Below are 27,375 nucleotides of genomic sequence, written 5' to 3' on the forward strand. Positions count from 1 at the left end.
TATCCCTGTACTGTGACATCACTGTGTATATTATCCCTGTACTGTGACATCACTGTGTATTATCCCTGTACTGTGACATCACTGTGTATATTATCCCTGTACTGTGACATCACTGTGTATATTATCCCTGTACTGTGACATCACTGTGTGTATTATCCCTGTACTGTGACATCACTGTCAACAACAAAAAACGTGGTCTCAAATGGCTGGAGGTGCTCTACCCCAAATGCAGTTGTGCATATATACTGGGGGAGCAGATCCTGTCCTTGTAGTCCATTGCTAGGGGCGATCCCCAGCATAAAAATGCATACAATGGAGGATGCCTGCAGCGGACTACAAGTGCCACAATAAAATCCTACACCAGATAAACGGTGTGGATGTGTAACAATTAGAATACAATACAGAAATGTAGGTGCACTACTGTGGTAGATGTATACAATGACATTGGCTAATCCCTCAACACTGATGTTAAAATTGAGACATTCGCCAGTGTATCCTTATATGAAGGACACACCAGAGCCCGCACAGTGTTGAGGGATTAGCCAATGTGATTGTATACATCTACCACAGTAGTGCACCTACATTTCTGTATTGTGACATCACTGTGTATATTATCCCTGTACTGTGACATCACTGTGTATATTATCCCTGTACTGTGACATCACTGTGTATATTATCCCTGTACTGTGACATCACTGTGTGTATTATCCCTGTACTGTGACATCACTGTGTGTATTATCCCTGTACTGTGACATCACTGTATATTATCCCTGTACTGTGACATCACTGTGTATATTATCCCTGTACTGTGACATCACTGTGTATATTATCCCTGTACTGTGACATCACTGTGTATATTATCCCTGTACTGTGACATCGCTGTGTGTATTATCCCTGTACTGTGACATCACTGTGTGTATTATCCCTTGTTACGCCGAGCGCTCCGGGTCCCCGCTCCTCCCCGGAGCGCTCGCTACACTCCTCTCACTGCAGCGCTCCGGTCGGTTCCACGGACCCGGGGCGCTGCGATACCGCCTCTGGCCGGGATGCGATTCGCGATGCGGGTAGCGCCCGCTCGCGATGCGCACCCCGGCTCCCGTACCTGACTCGCTCTCCGTCAGTTCTGTCCCGGCGCGCGCGGCCCCGCTCCCTAGGGCGCGCGCGCGCCGGGTCTTTGCGATTTAAAGGGCCACTGCGCCGCTGATTGGCGCAGTGGTTCCAATTAGTCCTTACACCTGTGCACTTCCCTATATCACCTCACTTCCCCTTCACTCCCTCGCCGGATCTTGTTGCCTTAGTGCCAGTGAAAGCGTTTCCTTGTGTGTTCCTAGCCTGTGTTCCAGACCTCCTGCCGTTGCCCCTGACTACGATCTTTGCTGCCTGCCCCGACCTTCTGCTACGTCCGACCTTGCTTCTGTCTACTCCCTTGTACCGCGCCTATCTTCAGCAGCCAGAGAGGTTGAGCCGTTGCTAGGGGATACGACCTGGTCACTACCGCCGCAGCAAGACCATCCCGCTTTGCGGCGGGCTCTGGTGAAAACCAGTAGTGACTTAGAACCGATCCTCTAGCACGGTCCACGCCAATCCCTCTCTGGCACAGAGGATCCACTACCTGCCAGCCGGCATCGTGACAGTAGATCCGGCCATGGATCCCGCTGAAGTTCCTCTGCCAGTTGTCGCTGACCTCACCACGGTGGTCGCCCAGCAGTCACAACAGATAGCGCAACAAGGCCAACAGCTGTCTCAACTGACTGTTATGCTACAACAGTTACTACCACAGCTCCAGCAATCATCTCCTCCGCCAGCTCCTGCACCGCCTCCGCAGCGAGTGGCCGCTTCTGGACTACGACTATCCTTGCCGGATAAATTTGATGGGGACTCTAAGTTTTGCCGTGGCTTCCTTTCCCAATGTTCATTACACTTGGAGATGATGTCGGACCAGTTCCCCACTGAAAGGTCTAAGGTGGCTTTCGTAGTCAGCCTGCTGTCTGGAAAAGCCCTGGCTTGGGCCACACCACTCTGGGACCGCAATGACCCCGTCACTGCCTCTGTACACTCCTTCTTCTCGGAAATTCGAAGTGTCTTTGAGGAACCTGCCCGAGCCTCTTCTGCTGAGACTGCCCTGTTGAACCTGGTCCAGGGTAATTCTTCCGTTGGCGAGTATGCCGTACAATTCCGTACTCTTGCTTCTGAATTATCCTGGAACAATGAGGCCCTCTGCGCGACCTTTAAAAAAGGCCTATCCAGCAACATTAAAGATGTTCTGGCCGCACGAGAAATGCCTGCTAATCTTCATGAACTTATTCACCTAGCCACTCGCATTGACATGCGTTTTTCCGAAAGGCGTCAGGAGCTCCGCCAAGATATGGACTCTGTTCGCACGAGGCGTTTCTTCTCCTCGGCTCCTCTCTCCTCTGGTTCCCTGCAATCTGTTCCTGTGCCTCCCGCCGTGGAGGCTATGCAGGTCGACCGGTCTCGCCTGACATCTCAAGAGAGGACACGACGCCGCATGGAGAACCTCTGCCTGTACTGTGCTAGTACCGAACACTTCCTGAGGGATTGTCCTATCCGCCCTCCTCGCCTGGAAAGACGTACGCTGACTCCGCACAAAGGTGAGACAATCCTTGATGTCTTCTCTGCTTCTCCACGTCTTACTGTGCCTGTGCGGTTGTCTGCCCCTGCCTTCTCCTTCTCTTCTGTGGCCTTCTTGGACTCTGGATCTGCAGGAAATTTTATTTTGGCCTCTCTCGTCAACAGGTTCAACATCCCAGTGACCAGTCTCACCAGACCCCTTTACATCAATTGTATAAACAATGAAAGATTGGACTGTTCCATACGTTTCCGCACGGAGCCCCTTCTAATGAGCATCGGATCTCATCACGAGAGGATTGAACTTTTGGTCCTCCCCAATTGCACCTCGGAAATTCTCCTTGGACTTCCCTGGCTTCAACTTCATTCCCCAACCCTGGATTGGTCCACTGGGGAGATCAAGAGTTGGGGGCCCTCTTGTTCCAAGGACTGTCTAAAACCGGTTCCCAGTAACCCTTGCCGTGACTCTGTGCCTTCTCCAGTAACCGGTCTCCCTAAGGCCTATATGGACTTCGCGGATGTTTTCTGCAAAAAACAAGCGGAGACTCTACCTCCTCACAGGCCTTATGATTGTCCTATCGACCTCCTCCCGGGCACTACTCCACCCCGGGGCAGAATTTATCCTCTCTCTGCCCCAGAGACTCTTGCCATGTCTGAATACGTCCAGGAGAATCTAAAAAAGGGCTTTATCCGTAAATCCTCCTCTCCTGCCGGAGCCGGATTTTTCTTTGTGTCCAAAAAAGATGGCTCTTTACGTCCTTGCATTGACTACCGCGGACTTAATAAAATCACGGTTAAGAACCGCTACCCCTTACCCCTCATCTCTGAACTCTTTGATCGCCTCCAAGGTGCCCACATCTTTACTAAATTGGACTTAAGAGGCGCCTATAACCTCATCCGCATCAGAGAGGGGGATGAGTGGAAAACAGCATTTAACACCAGAGATGGACACTTTGAGTATCTGGTCATGCCCTTTGGCCTGTGCAACGCCCCTGCTGTCTTCCAAGACTTTGTTAATGAAATTTTTCGTGATCTGTTATACTCCTGTGTTGTTGTATATCTTGATGATATCCTAATTTTTTCGGCCAATCTAGAAGAACACCGCCAGCATGTCCGTATGGTTCTTCAGAGACTTCGTGACAATCAACTCTATGCTAAGATTGAGAAATGTCTGTTTGAATGCCAATCTCTTCCTTTTCTAGGATACTTGGTCTCTGGCCAGGGACTACAAATGGACCCAGATAAACTCTCTGCCGTCTTAGATTGGCCACGCCCCTCCGGACTCCGTGCCATCCAACGTTTTTTGGGGTTCGCCAATTATTACAGGCAATTTATTCCACATTTTTCTACCATTGTGGCTCCTATTGTGGCTTTAACCAAAAAAAATGCCGATCCCAAGTCTTGGCCTCCTCAAGCGGAAGACGCCTTTAAACGACTCAAGTCTGCCTTCTCTTCGGCTCCCGTGCTCTCCAGACCTGACCCATCTAAACCCTTCCTATTGGAGGTTGATGCCTCCTCAGTGGGAGCTGGAGCTGTCCTTCTGCAAAAAAACTCTTCCGGGCATGCTGTTACTTGTGGTTTTTTTTCTAGGACCTTCTCTCCGGCGGAGAGGAACTACTCCATCGGGGATCGAGAGCTTCTAGCCATTAAATTAGCACTTGAGGAATGGAGGCATCTGCTGGAGGGATCAAGATTCCCAGTTATTATTTACACCGATCACAAGAACCTCTCCTACCTCCAGTCTGCCCAACGGCTGAATCCTCGTCAGGCCAGGTGGTCTCTGTTCTTTGCCCGATTTAATTTTGAAATTCACTTTCGGCCTGCTGATAAGAACATTAGGGCCGATGCTCTCTCTCGTTCCTCAGATGCTTCTGAAATTGAACTCTCACCTCAACACATCATTCCTCCTGACTGCCTGATTTCCACTTCTCTAGCCTCCATCAGGCAAACTCCTCCAGGAAAGACCTTTGTTTCTCCACGCCAACGCCTCGGAATCCTCAAATGGGGTCACTCCTCCCATCTCGCAGGTCATGCGGGCATCAAGAAATCTGTGCAACTCATCTCTCGCTTCTATTGGTGGCCGACTCTAGAGACTGATGTGGTGGACTTTGTGCGAGCCTGCACTATCTGTGCCCGGGATAAGACTCCTCGCCAGAAGCCCGCTGGTTTTCTTCTTCCTCTGCCTGTCCCCGAACAACCTTGGTCTCTGATTGGTATGGATTTTATTACTGACTTACCCCCATCCCATGGCAACACTGTTATTTGGGTGGTCGTTGATCGATTCTCCAAAATGGCACATTTCATCCCTCTTCCTGGTCTTCCTTCAGCGCCTCAGTTGGCTAAACAATTTTTTGTACACATTTTTCGTCTTCACGGGTTGCCTACGCAGATCGTCTCGGATAGAGGCGTCCAATTTGTGTCTAAATTCTGGAGGGCTCTCTGTAAACAACTCAAGATTAAATTAAATTTTTCTTCTGCATACCATCCTCAATCCAACGGACAAGTAGAAAGAATTAACCAGATCTTGGGTGACTATTTACGACATTTTGTTTCCTCCCGCCAGGATGACTGGGCAGATCTTCTACCTTGGGCCGAATTCTCGTATAATTTCAGAATCTCTGAATCTTCCTCCAAATCCCCGTTTTTCGTGGTGTACGGCCGTCACCCTCTTCCCCCCCTCCCTACCCCCTTGCCCTCTGGTCTGCCCGCTGTGGATGAAATTTCTCGTGATCTTTCCATCATATGGAGAGAGACCCAAAATTCTCTCTTACAGGCTTCTTCACGCATGAAGAGATTCGCGGATAAGAAAAGAAGAGCTCCTCCCATTTTTTCCCCTGGAGACAAGGTATGGCTCTCCGCCAAATATGTCCGCTTCCGTGTCCCTAGCTATAAGTTGGGACCTCGCTATCTTGGTCCTTTCAAGATTTTGCGCCAGATTAATCCTGTCTCTTACAAACTTCTTCTTCCTCCTTCTCTTCGTATTCCTAATGCCTTTCATGTTTCTCTTCTTAAACCACTTATCATTAACCGTTTCTCTCCCAAATCTGTTCCCCCCACTCCTGTCTCCGGCTCCTCGGACATCTTCTCCGTCAAAGAAATTTTAGCATCTAAAAAGGTCAGAGGGAAAACCTTCTTTTTAGTGGATTGGGAGGGTTGTGGTCCAGAAGAGAGGTCCTGGGAACCTGAGGACAATATCCTGGACAAAAGTCTGGTCCTCAGGTTCTCAGGCTCCAAGAAGAGGGGGAGACCCAAGGGGGGGGGTACTGTTACGCCGAGCGCTCCGGGTCCCCGCTCCTCCCCGGAGCGCTCGCTACACTCCTCTCACTGCAGCGCTCCGGTCGGTTCCACGGACCCGGGGCGCTGCGATACCGCCTCTGGCCGGGATGCGATTCGCGATGCGGGTAGCGCCCGCTCGCGATGCGCACCCCGGCTCCCGTACCTGACTCGCTCTCCGTCAGTTCTGTCCCGGCGCGCGCGGCCCCGCTCCCTAGGGCGCGCGCGCGCCGGGTCTTTGCGATTTAAAGGGCCACTGCGCCGCTGATTGGCGCAGTGGTTCCAATTAGTCCTTACACCTGTGCACTTCCCTATATCACCTCACTTCCCCTTCACTCCCTCGCCGGATCTTGTTGCCTTAGTGCCAGTGAAAGCGTTTCCTTGTGTGTTCCTAGCCTGTGTTCCAGACCTCCTGCCGTTGCCCCTGACTACGATCTTTGCTGCCTGCCCCGACCTTCTGCTACGTCCGACCTTGCTTCTGTCTACTCCCTTGTACCGCGCCTATCTTCAGCAGCCAGAGAGGTTGAGCCGTTGCTAGGGGATACGACCTGGTCACTACCGCCGCAGCAAGACCATCCCGCTTTGCGGCGGGCTCTGGTGAAAACCAGTAGTGACTTAGAACCGATCCTCTAGCACGGTCCACGCCAATCCCTCTCTGGCACAGAGGATCCACTACCTGCCAGCCGGCATCGTGACATCCCTGTACTGTGACATCACTGTGTGTATTATCCCTGTACTGTGACATCACTCTGTATATTATCCCTGTACTGTGACATCACTGTGTATATTATCCCTGTACTGTGACATCACTCTGTATATTATCCCTGTACTGTAACATCACTGTGTGTATTATCCCTGTACTGTGACATCACTGTGTGTATTATCCCTGTACTGTGACATCACTGTGTGTATTATCCCTGTACTGTAACATCACTCTGTATATTATCCCTGTACTGTGACATCACTGTGTGTATTATCCCTGTACTGTGACATCACTGTGTGTATTATCCCTGTACTGTGACATCAATGTGTAGTATTGCTGGATTGAGACATCAGAGAGGTATCAGATAATTAAATAGAAAGATATGAGATAGATAGATAGATAGATATGAGATAGATAGATAGATAGATAGATATGAGATAGATAGATATGAGATAGATAGATATGAGATAGATAGATAGATATGAGATAGATAGATAGATATGAAATAGATAGATAGATAGATAGATAGATATGAGATAGATAGATAGATAGATGTTAGATAGATTTCCTCGGTGCAGATGGATATTTTTTCATACATAACTTCTCCTAAATTCTGTATCATTGTATTGAGTGGTTTATGTAAGATATTAAATGAACATCTTCTCTATAAATATCCTTCTGTGGATCTGGGGAATAATTTGCAGTATGTATTGCGGTGGCGCTAATCTTCTCCCCGTCGCTTGGTCACAGATTAAATATATATATAGTGGACTATCAGACTTCCTTGATGTGGTCGCCGGCGCCTGCACCTAACACCAACCCCAATTTCCTCTTCATCTGTCATGGTTCCTAATGCAAACAACTCATATCCTACTGACTTGTATCAACACTATTTGGAAGCGGCGGTCACTACTGTCCATATAAAGAGGTCGTACGAAAACACCATAGACATCCACACCAGGCGCATCCCTGTATATACTCATTGTACTTCTCTACCACAATGTTGACACTGTAGACTCTGTGATCCATGACTATATGAACAGTCAATGGGACCCGGAGGGGAGGTGGGGGAGTGGGGTTGGGGTGGTTATTAATATGACATCCACAAACAATTTTCATTATAAAGAGTCCATGACTACACGACGACCAACCATTGATGTGCACTTGGGTTTTATTGGTTGGGTTGTCCACTCTGGAAAGACATACAAGATGTGCAATTCACGAACCCTACACATGACGAGGATGGAGACAGAGAGGAGCTGATCAAATATTGATTAGAAGGAATACACGGAAGCTTCCATTGTTCCTTGTTTTTCATTCTCAGGTTTATTACCTTTAAGCAAATCAGCCTCATCTGCAATTCTGGGGATATAAAAGGTGTGAAGGTCCTTCCTGGAGTCATTTACTCTGCACTTCACACAGCTGCTTTCTCTGGTAAGTATAGAGGACACTCATTTTCTTGACTCCATCATTTAGGTCAAAAACGCTCATGTTGGGAGCTGTAGGTTCTCAACAGGTTGGGGATCATTGAACTAGGAGAGCGGTCTCCAAACTGTGCAAGTGTAACTGTGTTATTATTTGTTAGTGTGGGAGGAGGGGGGGGGGGGGGGGGGGGGTTATTATTTGTTAATGTGGGAGGGGGGGTGTTATCATTTGCATATAAATTTGTATGGCATTTCTCTCTATTTGCAGTTTTTTTGTGTCTGATTTAAAAAATTAATTAAAATTAATCAGGCAACATAATAAATTGTGTGAATTTTAAAATGGATGCCTAATGGTGAGGGGAGTCTTACACCACGTAGGAAGTCGAGTGCACTTACGCACCTTTTTTTTTGTGCTATTTTTATTATGCACTAGCTGAGTGCCCAGTTTTTCATATCTTATCCTTGTGGGGGAAGAAAAGCAACATAGGAAGAAGCTTTTGTCCTCATATCCTGTTCTTAAATCCTGACCCCATATCCCCTCCTTATACCCCGACCCCAAATCCCCTTCTCATATTCCGACCTCATATACTGTCCTCATGTTTTGTCCTCATGTCCCGTCCCCATATGCCATCCCCATAATCTGACCTCATATCCCAACCTTAAATCCCCCCCACATATCCTGACCTCACATCCCATCCTCATATCCTGTCCCTATATCCCATCCCCATATCCTAACCTGATATCCCGTCCCTATATCCCGTCCTCATATCCCGACTCCTTTATCCCAACCTCATATCCCATCCATATATCCCATCCCCATATCCCATCCCCATATCCCAACCTCATATCCCAACTCCTTTATCCCAACCTCATATCCCATTCATATATCCCATCCCCATATCCCATCCCCATATCCCAACCTCATATCCCAACTCCTTTATCCCAACCTCATATCCCATTCATATATCCCATCCCCATATCCCATCCCCATATCTCAACCTCATATCCCGTGCTCATATCCCGACATCATATCCCAACATCATATCCCGTCCCTATATTCTGTCCACATATCCCATCCCCATATCCCGTCCTCATATCCCGTCCCCATATCTAATCCTCACCAACCCTCATATTCCATCCTCAGGCGGTGGGGCGACGTTGTGGTAAAGATATTGTAAACTGAAAACAAAAGGGGTGTGGCTTAAATGTTGGGCATGTTGGGCGAGTAAAGCACCAGAAATCCTATATACTTGCGTGGGACTTGAAACAAAAATTCAATCCTTCACATATGGGAGTAGGTTAGGGGTTAATTTAACTGGAAATTTAGAAGTGTGAATGGGAGTGTGGAATCCCATAAAAGTCTGTGGGCTTTAATTTTAGTCAGAATTCCGTAAGTGGAAATTCTGTTGTGTAAATAGACCCCTAAGGCTCAGTTTATACTTAGAGATCATGTTTTAAGGTGCTCCGGACACATACATGCCTTAAAGTCACAATTTGTTGCTCAAATATCTCCATATCTTCGTACAAATGTGCAACTTTTTGAGCATGTATGTCGGTGGGGCCAAGTAGATGGGAAGGAGGGGAAAAGGGGGACGTAGGGGTTAACTTGTGATACTTAAAGTCACAGAAATATACAACAGCTCGATGCAAGGGACGCCAGGGAGCTGCTGAATTTCCTAATATAGTAAATTCAGTGGAGAGAAAATGGGCGGAGCTAGACTTACGCGCAGCGCATCAAAATGGTGCACATAGTAAATGACCCCCTTAGTATTTTAGTCAGTATTTTACTTTTACTCTTTAAGTAAAAAAAAATATATATATATATATTTTTTTTTTTTTTTTTTACTATCATTATTATTATTATTTTCCAATGATAAATTTAGTATTTTAATCAGTATTTTACTTTTGCTCTTTACTGGTCAATTTACCATATTGCTCGGAGTTTCATACCACATAAGTCGTACACGGTTCCATCCTTGTAGGAGTTTTAAGGTGACACCTTAAAGACTGGTGACAATGGGGGAGATTAATCAAAACCTGTGTAGAGGAAGACTGGTGCAGTTGCCCATAGCAGCCAATCAGATCGCTTCTTACGTTTTTAAAAAGGCCTCTGCAAAATGAAAGAAGTGATCTGATTGGTTGCTATGGGCAACTGCACCATTGTTCCTCTACACAGGTTTTGATAATTCTTCCCCAATATGAAGTTCCTCATGTGTAGACCCAAATAAAACTTTTGCCCTCATCTCATATACATCTCTGCTCCATTGTGAAGAAGAGGTGACTATGTAGTTGCTAAATTAAGAATTTCAGGCAACTTTTTGAATTTCCAAAACATGAGCAAAAATAAGGGGAAAGCCCGGGAGATCGAAGACATGTCAACCATCGTCCTATAATCTGGTTTATTTGCTTTTAAGGAGACATTCTCATCTGCGGGACAGAGAAGACAGAAACTGGTGAACATGAACATCGCTATGGCGTGCATGGTGTTCTTCTTGGCGGCCACACAAGCCTGGCCCGAGGAAACAGACGGAACGGAAGGAAACTACTGGCCTTCTCCAGACCAAAACCAGGTAGGAAACTCGCTTTATATGGTAAAATCATAGCAGCTACAGGCTGACAAGAAAGTATAACAAGACTTAGTAGACATGGGAAAAAAATTTCTGGAAGGGCAAGGAGACCAATTTCCAGCCTTAAAGGGGAACGCCAGCCCTAAGACATCTTATCCCCTATCCAAAAGATAGGGGATAAGATGTCTGATCGCGGGGGTCGTGCCGCTGGGGACCCCGCGATCTTCCTGCTGCACCCGGTGTTTGTTTAGAGCATTGGGTGCAGCGGCAGAAACTTGTGATGTCACGGCCACACCTCTCAATGCAAGTCTATGGGAGGGGCATGATGGCCGTTCCCCCTCCCATAGACTTGCATTAAGGGGGCATTGCCGTGATGTCACGAGCTTCAGATGTCTGGGGTGCCGCAACCGAGATCGCGGGATCCCAAGCGGCAGGTATAAGGGGATAAGATGTCTAGGGGAGGAGTACCCCTTTATGAAGACGTCCTCCTCCCAGTCCTTTGCTTTAACCCTTTCAGGGATTTTACCAGGATTGTTGTGACTGGAGTAGAAGGAATGAGTCTGGACGTATACACAATCATAGGCATAATGAGGTCTTTATTACCATGAAATTATCAGGGGAGCAGGACGGCGCAGGACTGGATGAGAAATCCATTAAAGCCAAATGATACTAATGTTTATTTCATTCTGTATTCGGCTTTAGTTATGATTAATCTGCTCATTCTGTTCTGCACAGTATAAAGAACACAATAGTCAAAGGGATTTCCAAAAACCTTCATGGTCCCTGAGGCATTGGAGGTGGAAATATTTTCAGAAATGGCTGTAAAGTGTAAGGAAGCGCTGATGACAGTCGCCTTCGTCTATAGACGTGCCCCGAATAAACAAAACAGCGAGAAGACAGAATAAACCTTATAGTAGATGTCACCCAGTGAGGATGAGCACCAGGAAAGGTGAGGGTTAAAGCTGTGGTGACCGTGAGCTTTGAGGACACTGAGGGTGGTGGCTCAGTGATGAAGAGCACCAGATAAAGTGAGAGCCAGAGTGAAGCTTATTGGTTAGTGTGAAACCGAGTCAGTGATCACGAGCACCAAGAAAGGTGCCGATAACCACTCAGTAATGATAAGCACCAGGTAGATTGGGGGTCATCCCTTGGATTATGAGCACCTGTAAAAGTGAGAATCATTGCTTAGTAATTATAGGCACTTGGGGAATGCTTGGTGATCAAGAGCACCAGGGACAGTGAGAGCCACTACTCAGTGTAAAAACACACGATCAGGTTGAGTTGTAGTTGCATCGCATCAGTGTCCAATAGAAAGCATCGGAGGAATTTGATTGCAGTATTGGAAACTGCTGTGATACAGTTACAAACTGCAACACAACCTGACCCTAACTTTCCCTGGTGCTCATAACCACTAAGCAATTGCCTTTACTTTCCCTTGTGCTCGTAACCTCTAAGCCATAACCCTTCCCTTCCATGGTGCTTATAACCATTAAGCAATCAACATTACTTTCCCTGGTGCTCATAACCACTGAGCAATTACCCTTACATTCCCTGGTGCTCATAATCACTAAACAATTGCCCTTACTTTTCCTGGTTCTCGTAACCACTAAGCAATCACCCTTCCCTTCCATGTTGCTCGTAATCACTAAGCAATCTCCCTTATTTTCTATGGTGCTCGTAATCACTAAGCAATCTCCCTTATTTTCTATGGTGCTCGTAATCACTAAGCAATCACCCTTCCCTTCCATGGTGCACATAATCACTAAGCAATCTCCCTTACTTTCTATGGTGCTCATAACCACTAAGCAATCTCCCTTACTTCCCCTGTTGCTTATAACTACTAAGCAATTGCTCTTACATTTCCTGGTGCTCATAACCACTGAGCAATTGCCTTTACTTTCCCTAGTGCCCATAAATCATTAAGCCATCACCTTACTTCCCCTGGTGCCTATAAATACTAAGCAATTGCTCTTACATTTCCTGGTGCTCTTAATCACTAAGCAATTGCTCTTACATTTCCTTGTGCTCATAACCACTAAACAATTGCCCTTACTTTTCCTGGTTCTCGTAACCACTAAGCAATCACCCTTCCCTTCCATGGTGCTTGTAATCACTAAGCAATCTCCCTTACTTTCCCTGGTGCTCATAACCACTAAGCAATCTCCCTTATTTTCAATGGTGCTCATAACCACTAAGCAATCTACCTTATTTTCTATGGTGCTCATAACCACTAAGCAATCTACCTTACTTTCTATGGTGCTCATAACCACCAAGCAATTGCCCTTACTTTCCCTAGTGCTCATAAATCACTAAGCCATCACTTTACTTCCACTTGTACTTATAACTACTAAGCAATTGCTCTTACATTCCCTGGTGCTCTTAATCACTAAGCAGTTACCCTTACATTTCCTGGTGCTCATAATCACTGAGCAATTGTCCTTACTTTCCCTAGTGCTCATAAATCACTAAGTCATCACTTTACTTCCACTTGTACTTATAACTACTAAGCAATTGCTCTTACATTTCCTGGTGCTCATAATCACTGAGCAATTGCCCTTACTTTCCCTAGTGCCAATAAATCATTAAGCCATCACCTTACTTCCCCTGGTGCCTATAACTACTAAGAATTGCTCTTACATTTCCTGGTGCTCTTAATCACTAAGCAATTGCTCTTACATTTCCTTGTGCTCATAACCACTAAACAATTGCCCTTACTTTTCCTGGTTCTCGTAACCACTAAGCAATCACCCTTCCCTTCCATGGTGCTTGTAATCACTAAGCAATCTCCCTTACTTTCCCTGGTGCTCATAACCACTAAGCAATCTACCTTACTTTCTATGGTGCTCATGACCACTAAGCAATCTACCTTACTTTCTATGGTGCTCATAACCACCAAGCAATTGCTCTTACTTTCTATGGTGCTCATAACCACCAAGCAATTGCTCTTACTTTCCCTAGTGCTCATAAATCACTAAGCCATCATTTTACTTCCACTTGTACCTATAACTACTAAGCAATTGCTCTTACATTTCTTGGTGCTCTTAATCACTAAGCAGTTACCCTTACATTTCCTGGTGCTCATAATCACTGAGCAATTGCCCTTACTTTCCCTAGTGCTCATAAATCACTAAGTCATCACCTTACTTCCCCTGGCGCTTATAACTACTAAGCAATTGCTCTTACATTTCCTGGTGCTCTTAACCACTAAGCAATAACTCTTACATTCCCTGGTTATACTACGCAATAAACATACGTTTTCCTGGTGCTCATAACCACTAAGCAATCTCCCTTACTTTCCTTGGTGCTCGCTGAGTAATGAAATTCTAGCATTACTTACTATTGTAAACTGGTTTTATGCCTATACAGTCACTGCTCAGTGATTAAGAGCACCAAGAACTGGCCACAGTTATACTGCATGTGCTCGGTTATTGAATAGCATCAAAGCAGGAATTCTGACTCACAAACTTCCAATAGATGTGAATTTGGCTGAATTGATATTATATGCAATACCAGACACAGCCTGTGCAGAAGAGCGGCGCTGTTACTGAATCTCTTTTAAACTTCTGTATAATATAAGAGTCCTCCTCCCATCCAGTTTTTTATGTATAAGAATGCAATGAGTGGGATTTGTATTGAGGAGCCTGAGTGCGGCTGACACAGTAAATGGAGAGAAAAATTCCGTCAGCTGCACAATGGAGGTGATAAATGAGCCGCGCGGTCGGTGACAGCAGCAGAATGAGACATCAAAGCCACTAATTGTCAGCGTGCATCACAGGCGATGCGTATTCTCCCAAACAATGGCGCAAATCCTTTTGTTTTTATGCTTTTGTTACCTGCACAAGAAATTAAGCAAGTGTTTCCCAACCAAGGTGCCTCCAGCTGTTTTCAAAACTACAACCCCCAGCATGCCCGGACAGCCGAAGGCTGTCCGGGCATGCTGGGGTTGTAGTTTTGCAACAGCTGGAGGCAACCTGGTTGGAAAACACTCTATTAAGTGGTTATGAGTGATCCCTAATGTTGCTAAAACCTTCTGTTGCGTTGCGCTGCTGCGGGGAACCCTTGTTCCACAGTGCAGCATAGTTCAACTGCGTGTGATTTTAAGTGTTCTAACTGATGTTATTTGGGCTCTAAGAAACCCCCTTACATGGTGCACAGCAATTTACCATTCTCTTAATTTCAGCGGGCAGGATCGGAGCCAGGCTGTTTGCCACTGCAGTGCACACACAGTAACTTCCTCTCTTAGTTGTCTTGTCATAGCACAACTTGTGAAAGTGCCCTCAACAGGCTTTTTGCTCATCTGTAGTTAATACTCTATAAACGTACAAGATGATAATCATCCCCTTTTACATCTCCAGGCAGATCTGGAGGATGCTGCATATGACAGATACCTTACGAGAATCGCAAGGAAACTCAAACCAGATCATTTTTATGGAGTTATGGGAAAAAGAATAAGTGGTGAGTGCATTGTGTTATATTGTACAGTATATTGTTGTTGTAGCATATGCAGATATATTGCTTATGTATAGTATATAGGACTAGAGATGAGCGAATTTACAGTAAATTCGATTCGTCACGAACTTCTCGGCTCGGCAGTTGATGACTTATCCTGCATAAATTAGTTCAACTTTCAGGTGCTCCGGTGGGCTGGAAAAGGTGGATACAGTCCTAGGAGACTCTTTCCTAGGAGACTCTTTCCTAGGACTGTATCCACCTTTTCCAGCCCACCGGAGCACCTGAAAGCTGAACTAATTTATGCAGGCTCAAAGCACTGAACTTCTTTCCCTGTTTGTCATCATAGCAGCTTCCTGCAGCCTCCACCAGGGGGAGCTCTCTGCATACAGATACAGTGCTCCCACTAAGATCAATGCCAGCTGTATGAATCCATATACAGTGAGCTCCCCCTGGTGTTCACTGCAAGCAGAAAGAATTTTATCATTGAGCAGGTAAAAATAAAAAATCAGAGCAATAGGGAGTAAAAAAAAATGTAATAACTTCTTATGGATGATATGGTACCTAAATTATATATTTATATTTTTCTCCTTCTAGAATCTAAAAGAACATCACCCAAAAGTAAGTATTCTCAGCAAGAATGTATTTACAATGTGATTACAATGGGAGTAATATAGAAAAATTTATTGGTTCACCAGATTTGGGATTCACAGAAATTTAGAATATTTCATACCTTAGGAAATTTATAGTGAATACATTATGATGTAGATACATATGAGATAGATAGAGAGATAGTTAGATAGATAAATAGCAACAGAAGAATGCAGCAGCACACTGCCAGCACAAGGATATAGGTGAAACATGAACATGCAGATAAAACATGGAGACTATACAGCTATGGTGTAATAGATGCAAATGTGAAACTATGAAATAGTGAGGCACTTAGCTCGCAAATTTGTCTCCGCCGGTGGTCAAATAGCTTGGACCGTCCCACCGCGATAAGGTGGCCTCCTTGGGACGGACCCTACACTATGAATATGCCTCTGTGTGAACAGTTCAGTAAGCATGGCAGGATCTGGAACATCCAAGACACCTTATATACACCTGATAGAGGTGGGTGGGGTGCAAGGCCAACATGGAGGTAGCCACTCCCCCCGTATGTGCAATACAGACAAAGAATAAGTCAGACAGCACTATTTGATACCAAACTATTATATGGACCTGGCCTACAGGTGCACGCTACTAGGCTAGATATACAGCAACAGAAGCTATTTGACTGCCGGCGGAGACAAATTTGGGAGCTAAGTGCCTCACTATTTCATAGTTTCACATTTGCATCTATTACACCATAGCTGTATAGCTCTCCATGTTTTATCTGCATGTTCATGTTTCACCTATATCCTTGTGCTGGCAGTGTGCTGCTGCATTCTTCTGTTGCTGTATATCTAGCCTAGTAGCGTGCACCTGTAGGCCAAGTCCATATAATGGTTTGGTATCAACTAAAGTGCTGGCTGACTTATTCTTTGTCTGTATAGATAGATAAATAGATAGATAGATATGAGATGGATAGAGGGATAGACAGATATGAGATAGATAGATATGAGATAGATAGATATGAGATAGATAGATAGATAGAGAGATAGAAAGATAGATATGAGATAGATAGATAGATATTAGATAGATATGAGAGAGATAGATATGAGAGAGATAGATATGAGAGAGATAGGAGATAGATAGATAGATAGATAGATAGATAGATATATAGATATGAGATAGATAGATATGAGATAGATAGATAGAGAGATAGAAAGATAGATATGAGATAGATAGATAGATAGATAGATAGATAGATAGATAGATAGATATTAGATAGATATGAGATATATAGATAGATAGATATGAGATAGATAGATAGATAGATAGATATGAGATAGATAGATAGATAGATAGATAGATAGATAGGAGATAGATAAATATGAGATAGATAAATATGAGATAGATAGATAGATAGATAGAGGGATATGAGATAGATAGATAGATATGAGATAGATAGATAGATAGATATGAGATAGATATGAGATAGATAGATATGAGATAGATAATAGATAGATATGAGATAGATAGATAGATATGAGATAGATAGATCGATATGAAATAGATAATAGATAGATATGAGATAGATATGAGATAGATATGAGATAGATAGATAGATAGATAGATATGAGATAGATAGATAGATATGAGATAGATAGATAGATAGATATGAGATAGATAGATATAAGATAGATATGAGATAGATAGATATATGGAATAGATATGAGATAGATAGATAGATAGATAGTAGTAGAAGAAGAACAGCACAGCCAATAGAAGAAAAAAATTATCGTAAGGGGGTGCACGCAGCTCCTGGATCCTTGGTTAGGGGATCATCGTTCAAACAGAAGAAAAAATCTTGTCCACAGCACCAAAGTTCATGAAAAAATATGTGTTTTTATTCCATAAAAGGTGTCAATACAACAGCGACGTTTCAGTCGCATGCTTGAGAAAGGTCAGGTTGAGCTGACTGAAACGTCGCTGTTGTATTGACACCTTTTATGGAATAAAAACACATATTTTTTCATGAACTTTGGTGCTGTGGACAAGATTTTTTCTTCTAGATAGATAGATAGATATGAGATAGATAGATAGATAGATAGATAGATATGAGATAGATAGATAGATATATATGAGATAGATAGATAGATATGAGACAGATAGATAGATAGATAGATAGATAGATAGATAGATAGATGGATAGATAGAGGGATATGAGATAGATAGATGTGAGATAGATAGATAGATAGATGGATAGATATGAGATATATATGAGATAGATAGATATGAGATAGATAGATAGATATGGAATAGATATGAGATAGATAGATAGATATGAGATAGATAGATAGATATGAGATAGATAGATAGATATGAGATAGATAGATATGAGATAGATAGATAGATATGAGATAGATAGATATGAGATAGATAGATATGAGATAGATAGATATGAGATAGATAGATAGATAGATAGATAGATATAAGATAGATAGATAGATAGATATGAGATAGATATGAGATAGATAGATAGATAGATATGAGATAGAAAGCGAGAGATAGATAGATAGATATGAGATAGATACATAGATAGATATGAGATAGATAGATATGAGATAGATAGATATGAGATAGATAGATGACATTGAATACATTGTAATAATATATGGACGCTGTAGTCTCCCCGAGGCCTTGTTATGTGGATACAGGAGGTGACATTATCATCTGGATATAATAAATAGGCGGCAGCATTAATAATAGATCAGGACGAGGCTGAGAACAGATAATGTTTAGTAAATGTTTAGCAGAGGGACCAGGTCCGGGAGACAGGACAGCTGTGCCCGGCGCTGATATCTGACAGGATAGGGCAGCCTGGCACCGCACCAGCTGGAGCGCTCACACCAAGCAGCGGGGCACAGACACTGACGACATCTTGGCTACTGCAAAAGATTTGTAGTAAGATGAAGTTGGATAAACCAGTAAGAACAGTGGATTATATGAATCATAGAACTGTATTAGGGCATTAGTGATGTCACCTCATATGTAGCAGAGCTAAGTCTGTCAGGTGTAACAAAACAGAGGCTTTTGTTTGGCACTTAAAGGGGTACTCCGGTGGAAAACTATTTTTTTTTTTTTCCAAATCAACTGGTGCCAGAAAGTCAAACAGATTTGTAAATGACTTCTATACACAGAACAGACAACAGGTGGAAATTATTGGCAATTAGCAAGACACCCCCTGGTTCTGCAGGTGGTGACCACAGACCACTTCTCAGTTCTTCCTGGCTGATGTTTTGGTCACTTTTGAATGCTGGTGGTGCTTTCACTCTAGTGGTAGCATGAGACGGAGTCTACAACCCACACAAGTGGCTCAGGTAGTGCAGCTCATCCAGGATGGCACATCAATGCGAGTTGTGGCAAGAAGGTTTGCTGTGTCTGTCAGCGTAGTGTCCAGAGCATGGAGGCGCTACCAGGAGACAGGCCAGTACATCAGGAGACGTGGAGGAGGCTGTAGGAGGGCAACAACCCAGCAGCAGGACCAATACCTCCGGCTCTGTGCAAGGAGGAGCAGGAGGAGCACTGCCAGAGCCCTGCAAAATGACCTCCAGCAGGCCACAAATGTGCATGTGTCCACTCAAACGGTCAGAAACAGACTCCATGAGGGTGGTATGAGGGCCCGACAACCACAGGTGGGGGTTGTGCTTACAGCCCAACACCGTGCAGGACATTTGGCATTTGCCAGAGAACACCAAGATTGTCAAATTTGCCACTGGCGCCTGTGCTCTTCACAGATGAAAGCAGGTTCACACTGAGCAAATGTGACAGACGTGACAGAGTCTGGAGACACCGTGGAGAACGTTCTGCTGCCTGCAACATCCTCCAGCATGACCGGTTTGGCAGTGGGTCAGTAACGGTGTGAGGTGGCATCTCTCTGGGGTGCCGTACAGCCCTCCATGCGCTTGCCATAGGTAGCCTGACTGTCATTAGGTACCGAGATGAGAGTGTTCTCTGTACCTCCTGCCTCGGTTTTCTTAAATTAGTTTCTAAGTACACAGTGACCCCACCAGCAGAATAGTGAGTACAGCTCTGGGGTATAATACAAGATATAACTCAGGATCAGTACAGGATAAGTAATGTAATGTATGTACACAGTGACCTCACCAGCAGAATAGTGAGTACAGCTCTGGAGTATAATACAGGATATAACTCAGGATCAGTACATGATAAGTAATGTAATGTATGTACACAGTGACCTCACCAGCAGAATAGTGAGTACAGCTCTAGAGTATAATACAGGATATAACTCAGGATCAGAACAGGATAAGTAATGTAATGTATGTACACAGTGACCTCACCAGCAGAATAGTGAGTACAGCTCTGGAGTATAATACAGGATATAACTCAGGATCAGTACATGATAAGTAATGTAATGTATGTACACAGTGACCTCACCAGCAGAATAGTGAGTACAGCTCTAGAGTATAATACAGGATATAACTCAGGATCAGTACAGGATAAGTAATGTAATGTATGTACACAGTGACCTCACCAGCAGAATAGTGAGTACAGCTCTGGAGTATAATACAGTATATAACTCAGGATCAGTACAGGATAAGTAATGTAATGTATGTACACAGTGACCTCACCAGCAGAATAGTGAGTACAGCTCTGGAGTATAATACAGGAGATAACTCAGGATCAGTACAGGATAAGTAATGTAATGTATGTACACAGTGACCTCACCAGCAGAATAGTGAGTACAGCTCTGGAGTATAATACAGGAGATAACTCAGGATCAGTACAGGATAAGTAATGTAATGTATGTACACAGTGACCTCACCAGCAGAATAGTGAGTACAGCTCTGGAGTATAATACAGAATATAACTCAGGATCAGTACAGGATAAGTAATGTATACAGTGACCTCACCAGCAGAATAGTGAGTACAGCTCTGGAGTATAATACAGGATATAACTCAGGATCAGTACAGGATAAGTAATGTAATGTATGTACACAGTGACCTCACCAGCAGAATAGTGAGTATAGTGACCATACTTCATCATCTCACACTGCACCATACACTCATATTCACCCCAGTCTAGATAGACATCATTGTGTATACAGCGATTTCGTATTCAGATCAGCCAAATCGAAGTTAGAAAAAGAATGCTGTCCTTGACTCGGAGACACTTCTATAAATACACTCGGCTGTAAATATATATTTCTCCTGTCACCTAATATTTCACCTGTGCTTTGTATCTCAGGACAGAAAATAGATTCCTTTATTGGCCTGATGGGCAGGAGGTCATTAAGTTCTGGTAAGTCTGAAGTTATACGAGCAACAAATGTAGCAGAGCTGAACTGCGATTGTTTTTTTTTTTTTTTGGGAACCGTATAGTATAATACTATTGAGTTATTATCATGTCCCATTTTGCCAGGCAACAAACTCAGCTCTGCTGCATCGTTGTTTACCTAAATCTATGTATTTCTTAGGTGTTTTATGTTTTGCACAGCTTTTAAATTTTGGTGGTGACTAAGTTTTAAATTTTGATATCACATCAATGAAGGTCCCCCCTCCCCCCGCCAAAAAAAATAAAAAATAAAAGTGCTTACCAACCAGTGTGTTTACAGCTGTTACAAAACTACAACTCCCAGCATGCCTGGACAGCCGAAGGCTGTCCAGGCATTCTGGGAGTTGTAGTTTTGCAACAGCTAGAAGCACCCTGGTTGGGTAACAATGTCATAGACTATGACTACAGACTGACGCGTTTCTAACTTTGCATCCTCTTAGTTAAACTATGACTACGGACTGAGATGTTTCTAAAACTTCCTGCTCTTAGTCATGATCATAGAATATGACTAAGAGCACACATTGTTAGAAAATGCTGGGAGTTGTAGTTTTTCAACAGCTAGAAGCACCCTGGTTGGGAAACATTGTCATAGACTATGGCTACAGACTGATGCATTTCTAAAACAGGCTGCTCTTAGTCATGATCATAGAATACGACTAAGAGCACACATTGTTGGAAAATGCTGGGAGTTGCAGTTTTGCAACAGCTAGAAGCACCCTGGTTGGGTAACAATGTCATAGACTATGACTACAGACTGACGCGTTTCTAACTTTGCATCCTCTTAGTTAGACTATGACTACGGAATGACATGTTTCGAAAACTTCCTGCTCTTAGTCATGATCATAGAATATGACTAAGAGCACACATTGTTAGAAAATGCTGGGAGATGTAGTTTTGCAACAGCTAGAAGCACCCTGGTTGGGCAACATTGTCATAGACCATTGCTACACAGACTGACGCATTTCTAAAACACGCTGCTCTTAGTCATGATCATAGACTACGACTAAGAGCACACATTGTTAGAAAATGTTGAGAGTTGTAGCTTTGCAACAGCTGGAAGCACCCTGGTTGGGTAACATTGTCATAGACTATGACTACAGACTGACGAGTTTCTAACATTGCATCCTCTTAGTTAGACTATGACTACGGACTGACATGTTTCTAAATTGCCTGCTCTTGGTCATGATCATAGACTAAGACTAAGAGCACACATTGTTAGAATATGCTGGGAGTTGTAGTTTTGCAACAGCTGGAAGCACCCTGGTTGAGTAACATTGTCATAGATTGTGACTACAGATTTATGCGTTTCTAAAGTTGCATCATCTTAGTCAGACTCTGACTACAGTCTGACATGTTTCTAAAACAGGCTGCTCTTAGTCATGATCATAGAATACGACTAAGGGCACGAATTGTTAGAATATGCTGGGAGTTGTAGTTTTGCAACAGCTGGAAGCACCCTGGTTGGGTAACATTGTCATAGACTATGACTACAGACTGACGTGTTTCTAACGTTGCATCATCCTAGTCAGACTATGACTACAAACTGACGAGTTTCTAACATTGCATCCTCTTAGTTAGGTTAGGACTACGGACTGACATGTTTCTAAAACTGCCTGCTCTTAGTCATGATCATAGAATACGACAAAGAGCACACATTGTCAGAAAATTCTGGGAGTTGTAGCTTTGCAACAGCTAGAAGCACCCTGACTACAGTCTGGCATGTTTCTAAAACAGGCTGCTCTTAGTCATGATCATAGAATACGACTAAGAGCACATATTGTTAGAATATGCTGGGAGTTGTAGTTTTGCAACAGCTGGAAGCACCCTGGTTGGGTAACATTGTCATAGACTATGACTACAGACTGACGCATTTCTAAAGTTGCATCATCTTAGTCAGACTGTGACTACAGTCTGACATTTTTCTAAAACAGGCTGCTCTTAGTCCTGATCATAGAATACGACTAAGAGTACAAATTGTTAGAATATGCTGGGAGGTGTAGTTTTGCGACAGCTGGAAGCACACTGGTTGGGTAACATTGTCATAGACTATGACTACAGACTGACGTGTTTCTAACATTGCATCATCTTAGTCAGACTATGACTACAAACTGACGACTTTCTAACATTGCATCCTCTTAGTTAGGTTAGGACTACGAACTGACATGTTTCTAAAAATTCTCTTAGTCATGATCATAGAATATGACAAAGAGCACACATTGTCAGAAAATGCTGGGACTTGTAGCTTTGCGACAGCTGGAAGCACCCTGGTTGGGAAACACTTTTTTAGTCAGAACCTCCATTATCTGGGTGCAGAGGTCTATTTCACAATGATGCAATAAGGCAGGGACAGACCATTGCACATTGATGGAGGGAGCTCTGACTATAAGAAGAGACAGTGAAGTCAGATACCTGACGATTCCACTAACAAAGAACAAAGTACTCCAACTTACCACCTCGTAGCCGTGCTCGGATCTATGCCCGGCAGGACATTCCAACGGAAAGCAAAAGAACGATGATCCAGCACTTGCAAAACGAACAACTTTATTGAAGATCACTGGACACAGGTAAAACCAACCATATTATCAGACGCGTTTCGAGCGCATGCGCTCGAAATGCGTCTGATGATATGGTTGGTTTTACCTGTGTCCAGTGATCTTCAATAGAGCTGTTCATTTTGCAACCTAAATGAGCCATAGGTACATCTGACACTATTATTAGCCTTTAGAAATCCGTCTCGAAACGCGTCTGCTGATATGGTTGGTTCTACCTGTGTCCAGTGATCTTCAATAAAGCTGTTCATTTTGAAACCTATACGAGCCATAGGTATATCTGACACTATTATTAGCCTTTAGAAATCCGGCTTTTGTTAGCACCATTTTTTTTTTATCGCGCACAATCCGTTCCTTTCCAGTCTAATTCTCGTCAATCAATATTTTTGCCTCATGACAAATAACCACAAGTGAAGATATTCCCGAGCCGTCTTCCTTCTCATTATGCCAGGCGCGCTCCGGACAGATTCCCAGTCGGTGGATGTGTTGCGGATTAATGTCGCTCATAGGTCACCGGGTCATAACCCCCATAATAACATCCCCTCCGGGGGCATCATTAGGCAGCATTGTGCCGTATGCCGGGTCTCAGAGCAGCGACCAATCTTTATAGGACAGCAGATGGAGCGTGTACATAACCTCTCTGCCTATTATAATTACTCATCCCTCAGCTCTATTTTTACATTTAGGACAATTTTTTGTTTTTGCATTTTTGGGAACATCGCATTAGAGTTTCAAATAATGGAAATGTTACCGTCTGTTAGGTAGTAATAATTTATGAAGCATTGACACCTATCTACTATATTTGAGGTAAACAGACAACCAGTGCACCGAAAAGTTTCCTGCTAGCCCTTAACTTTTCTTAGTTTTGGCATTGCCCACCAGAGTACCAGGGGGTCTATATTAAAGGGGTACTCCGGTGAAAAAAATATATATATTTTTTGTACTGAACTGGTGCCAGAAAGTAAAACAGATTTGTAAATTACTTCTATTTAAAAATCCTAACCCTTCCAGTACTTATCAGCTGCTGTATACTCCAGAGGAAGTTCTTTTCTTTTTAAATTTCTTTCCAGTCTGACCACAGTGCTCTCTGCTGACACCTCTGTCCATGTATGGAACTGTCCAGAACAGGAGAGGTTTGCTATGGGGATTTTCGTCTACTCTGGACAGTTCCTGAAATGGACTGAGAGCACTGTGGTCAGACAGAAAAGAAATTAAAAAAGAAAAGTACTTCCTGTGGATCATACAGCAGCTGAGAAGTACTGGAAGGATTAAGATTTTTAAATAGAAGTAATTTACAAATCTGTTTAAAGGGGTATTCCAGGCCAAAACTTTTTTTCAACTGGCTCCGGAAAGTTAAACAGAATTGTAATTTACTTCCAATAGTTATTAGCTTCTGAAGTTGAGTTGTCGTTTTCTGTCTAACTGCTCTCTGATGACTCATGTCCCGGGAGCTGTGCAGTTCCTATGGGGATATTCTCCCATCATGCACAGCTCCCGTGACGTGACATCATCACTGAGCAGTTAGACAGAAAACTTCAGAAGCTAATAACTATTGGAAGGATTAAGATTTTTTAATAGAAGTAATTTACAAATCTGTTTAACTTTCCGGAGCCAGTTGATATATATATATATATATATATATATATATATATATATAAAAGGTTTTGCCTTTAATGTTCTGGCACCAGTTGATTTAAAAAAAAAAAATTCTCACCGGAGTAACCCTTTAACAGCTGAGTGGTCAGATGAGCAAAAAAGCAACGCTATAAGCATCAACATGAATACAGAATAACAGAGTAATGCCCTCTAATTCGACCCCTGTCGTGGCCGTAAATGTTGGCACCCCTGAAATTTTCTAGAAAATGAAGTTTTTATCACAGAAAAGGATTGCAGTAACACATATTTTGCTATACACATGTTTATTCCCTTTGTGTGTATTGAAACTAAACCAAAAAGGAGGAAAAAAAGCAAATTGGACATAATGTCACCAAACTCCAAAAATGGGCTGGACAAACTTATTGGCACCCTTTAAAAATTGTGGAAAAATAAGATTTGTTTCAAGCATGTGATGCTCCTTTATACTCACCTGGGGCAAATAACAGGTGTGGGCAATATAAAAATCACACCTGGAAGCAGATAAAAAGGAGAGAAGTTCACTTAGTCTTTGCATTGTGTGTCTGTGTGTGCCACACTAAGCATGGACAACATAAAGAGTAGAAGAGAACTGTCTGAGGACTTGAGAACCAAAATTGTGGAAAAATATAAACAATCTCAAGGTTACAAGTCCATCTCCAGAGATCTAGATTTGTCTTTGTCCACAGTGCGCAACATTATGAAGAAGTTTACAACCCATGGCACTGTAGTTAATCTTCCTGGGCGTGGACGGAAGAGAAAAATTGATGAAAGGTGTCAACGCAGGATAGTCCGGATGGTGGATAAGCAGCCCCAAACAAGTTCCAAAGATATTCAAGCTGTCCTGCAGGCTCAGGGAGCATCAGTGTCAGCGTGAACTATCAGTCAACATTTAAATGAAATGAAACGCTATGGAGGAGACCCAGGAGGACCCCGCTATGGAGGAGACCCAGGAGGACCCCACTATGGAGGAGACCCAGGAGGACCCCACTGCTGACACAGAGACATAAAAAAGCAAGACTACATTTTGCCAAAATGAACTTGAGTAAGCCAAAATCCTTCTGGGAAAACATCTTGTGGACAGATGAGACCAAGATAGAGCTTTTTGGTAAAGCACATCATTCTACTGTTTACCGAAAACGGAATGAGGCCTACAAAGAAAATAACACAGTATCTACAGTGACATATGGTGGAGGTCAATGATGTTTTGGGTTGTTTTGCTGCCTCTGGCACTGGGGGCCTTGAATGTGTACAAGACATCATGAAATCTGAGGATTACCAACGGATTTTGGGTCGTACTGTACAGCCCAGTGTCAGAAAGCTGGGTTTGCTGGAAGAGTGGTCCAACATTCCGGCTGAGAGGTGTAAGAAGCTTATTGATGGTTATAGGAAGCCACTGATTTCAGTTATTTTTTCCAAAGGGTCTGCAACCAAATATTAAGTTAAGGGTGCCAATAATTTTGTCCAGACCATTTTTGGAGTTTGCTGACATTGTGTCCAATTTGCTTTTTTTCCTCCCTTTTTTGGTTAAGTTCCAATACACACAAAGGGAATAAACATGTGTATAGCAAAACGTGTGTTACTGCAATCCTTTTCTGTGAGAAATACTTCAAGGGTGCCAACACTTACGGCCATGACTATATATATATATATATATATATATATATATATATATATATATTAATTTCTACAGCTTCTCTGTAACTTTGTAATCCATCACAGCGCATAATGCAGCCGCACATAACTCGCTGTGCTCCATTCGCCTCTGCTACATCTCTCTTCCCGACAATACGTCCTTACAATCTCGCCAGCGAGTCTGAAAATTCCATTAATCTAAAAATCGGCCATTATATGCTAAATAATTCCCCACCTCTGAATAAAGGCTCCCCCACCCCCTGCAGTATAATAATAGTAATAATGTCACCATCATATGAATGCACAGACCAGCTGAATGGGCCTGGCATTACCCGGGCGACTGGGCAATTTGTGGTTAATGCCCATGTTTATAGCCCATTTTGGTATAGAATTTAATCAGGCACAGAAATCATTTCCTTAAATTACTCCCGACTTTATGATGCGGCAGACAATAGGGCTGGGGCTGCACACCTGTTGTTAGGACCAGGCATAGAAAAAGTAGATTTTTCTTTCCATCGCGCAAGTCTTAGTAACTTCTCCCTACAGCAAGGTGTCGCGCAGTTAGCTGACGACTAGCTCCCAATCAACTAATGTAGCCTGAAGACGAACGTCA

General features: G+C 43.4%; 1 protein-coding gene across 17 annotated transcripts in view; it reads left to right on the forward strand.

The window, feature by feature from the left end:
- The window catches only part of LOC130272929 (protachykinin-1-like), a 180,428-nt gene that overhangs the window by 150,621 nt on the left and 2,432 nt on the right, over nucleotides 1-27,375 (forward strand). For 15 of the 17 annotated variants that reach the window (XM_056518956.1, XM_056518951.1, XM_056518950.1 and 12 more), the window contains 5 exons: nucleotides 7,890-7,999; nucleotides 10,404-10,559; nucleotides 14,912-15,011; nucleotides 15,603-15,626; nucleotides 20,860-20,913. In XM_056518956.1, the coding sequence (XP_056374931.1) occupies nucleotides 10,449-10,559; nucleotides 14,912-15,011; nucleotides 15,603-15,626; nucleotides 20,860-20,913 (289 nt within the window). In that variant the 5' untranslated portion in view covers nucleotides 7,890-7,999; nucleotides 10,404-10,448. The remainder of the gene's footprint in view (nucleotides 1-7,889; nucleotides 8,000-10,403; nucleotides 10,560-14,911; nucleotides 15,012-15,602; nucleotides 15,627-20,859; nucleotides 20,914-27,375) is intronic. The other 2 variants (XM_056518961.1, XM_056518960.1) reach the window with 1 other exon arrangement.

The sequence above is a fragment of the Hyla sarda genome, chromosome 5 (genome assembly GCF_029499605.1).
Source record: "Hyla sarda isolate aHylSar1 chromosome 5, aHylSar1.hap1, whole genome shotgun sequence".
NCBI lineage: Eukaryota > Metazoa > Chordata > Amphibia > Anura > Hylidae > Hyla > Hyla sarda.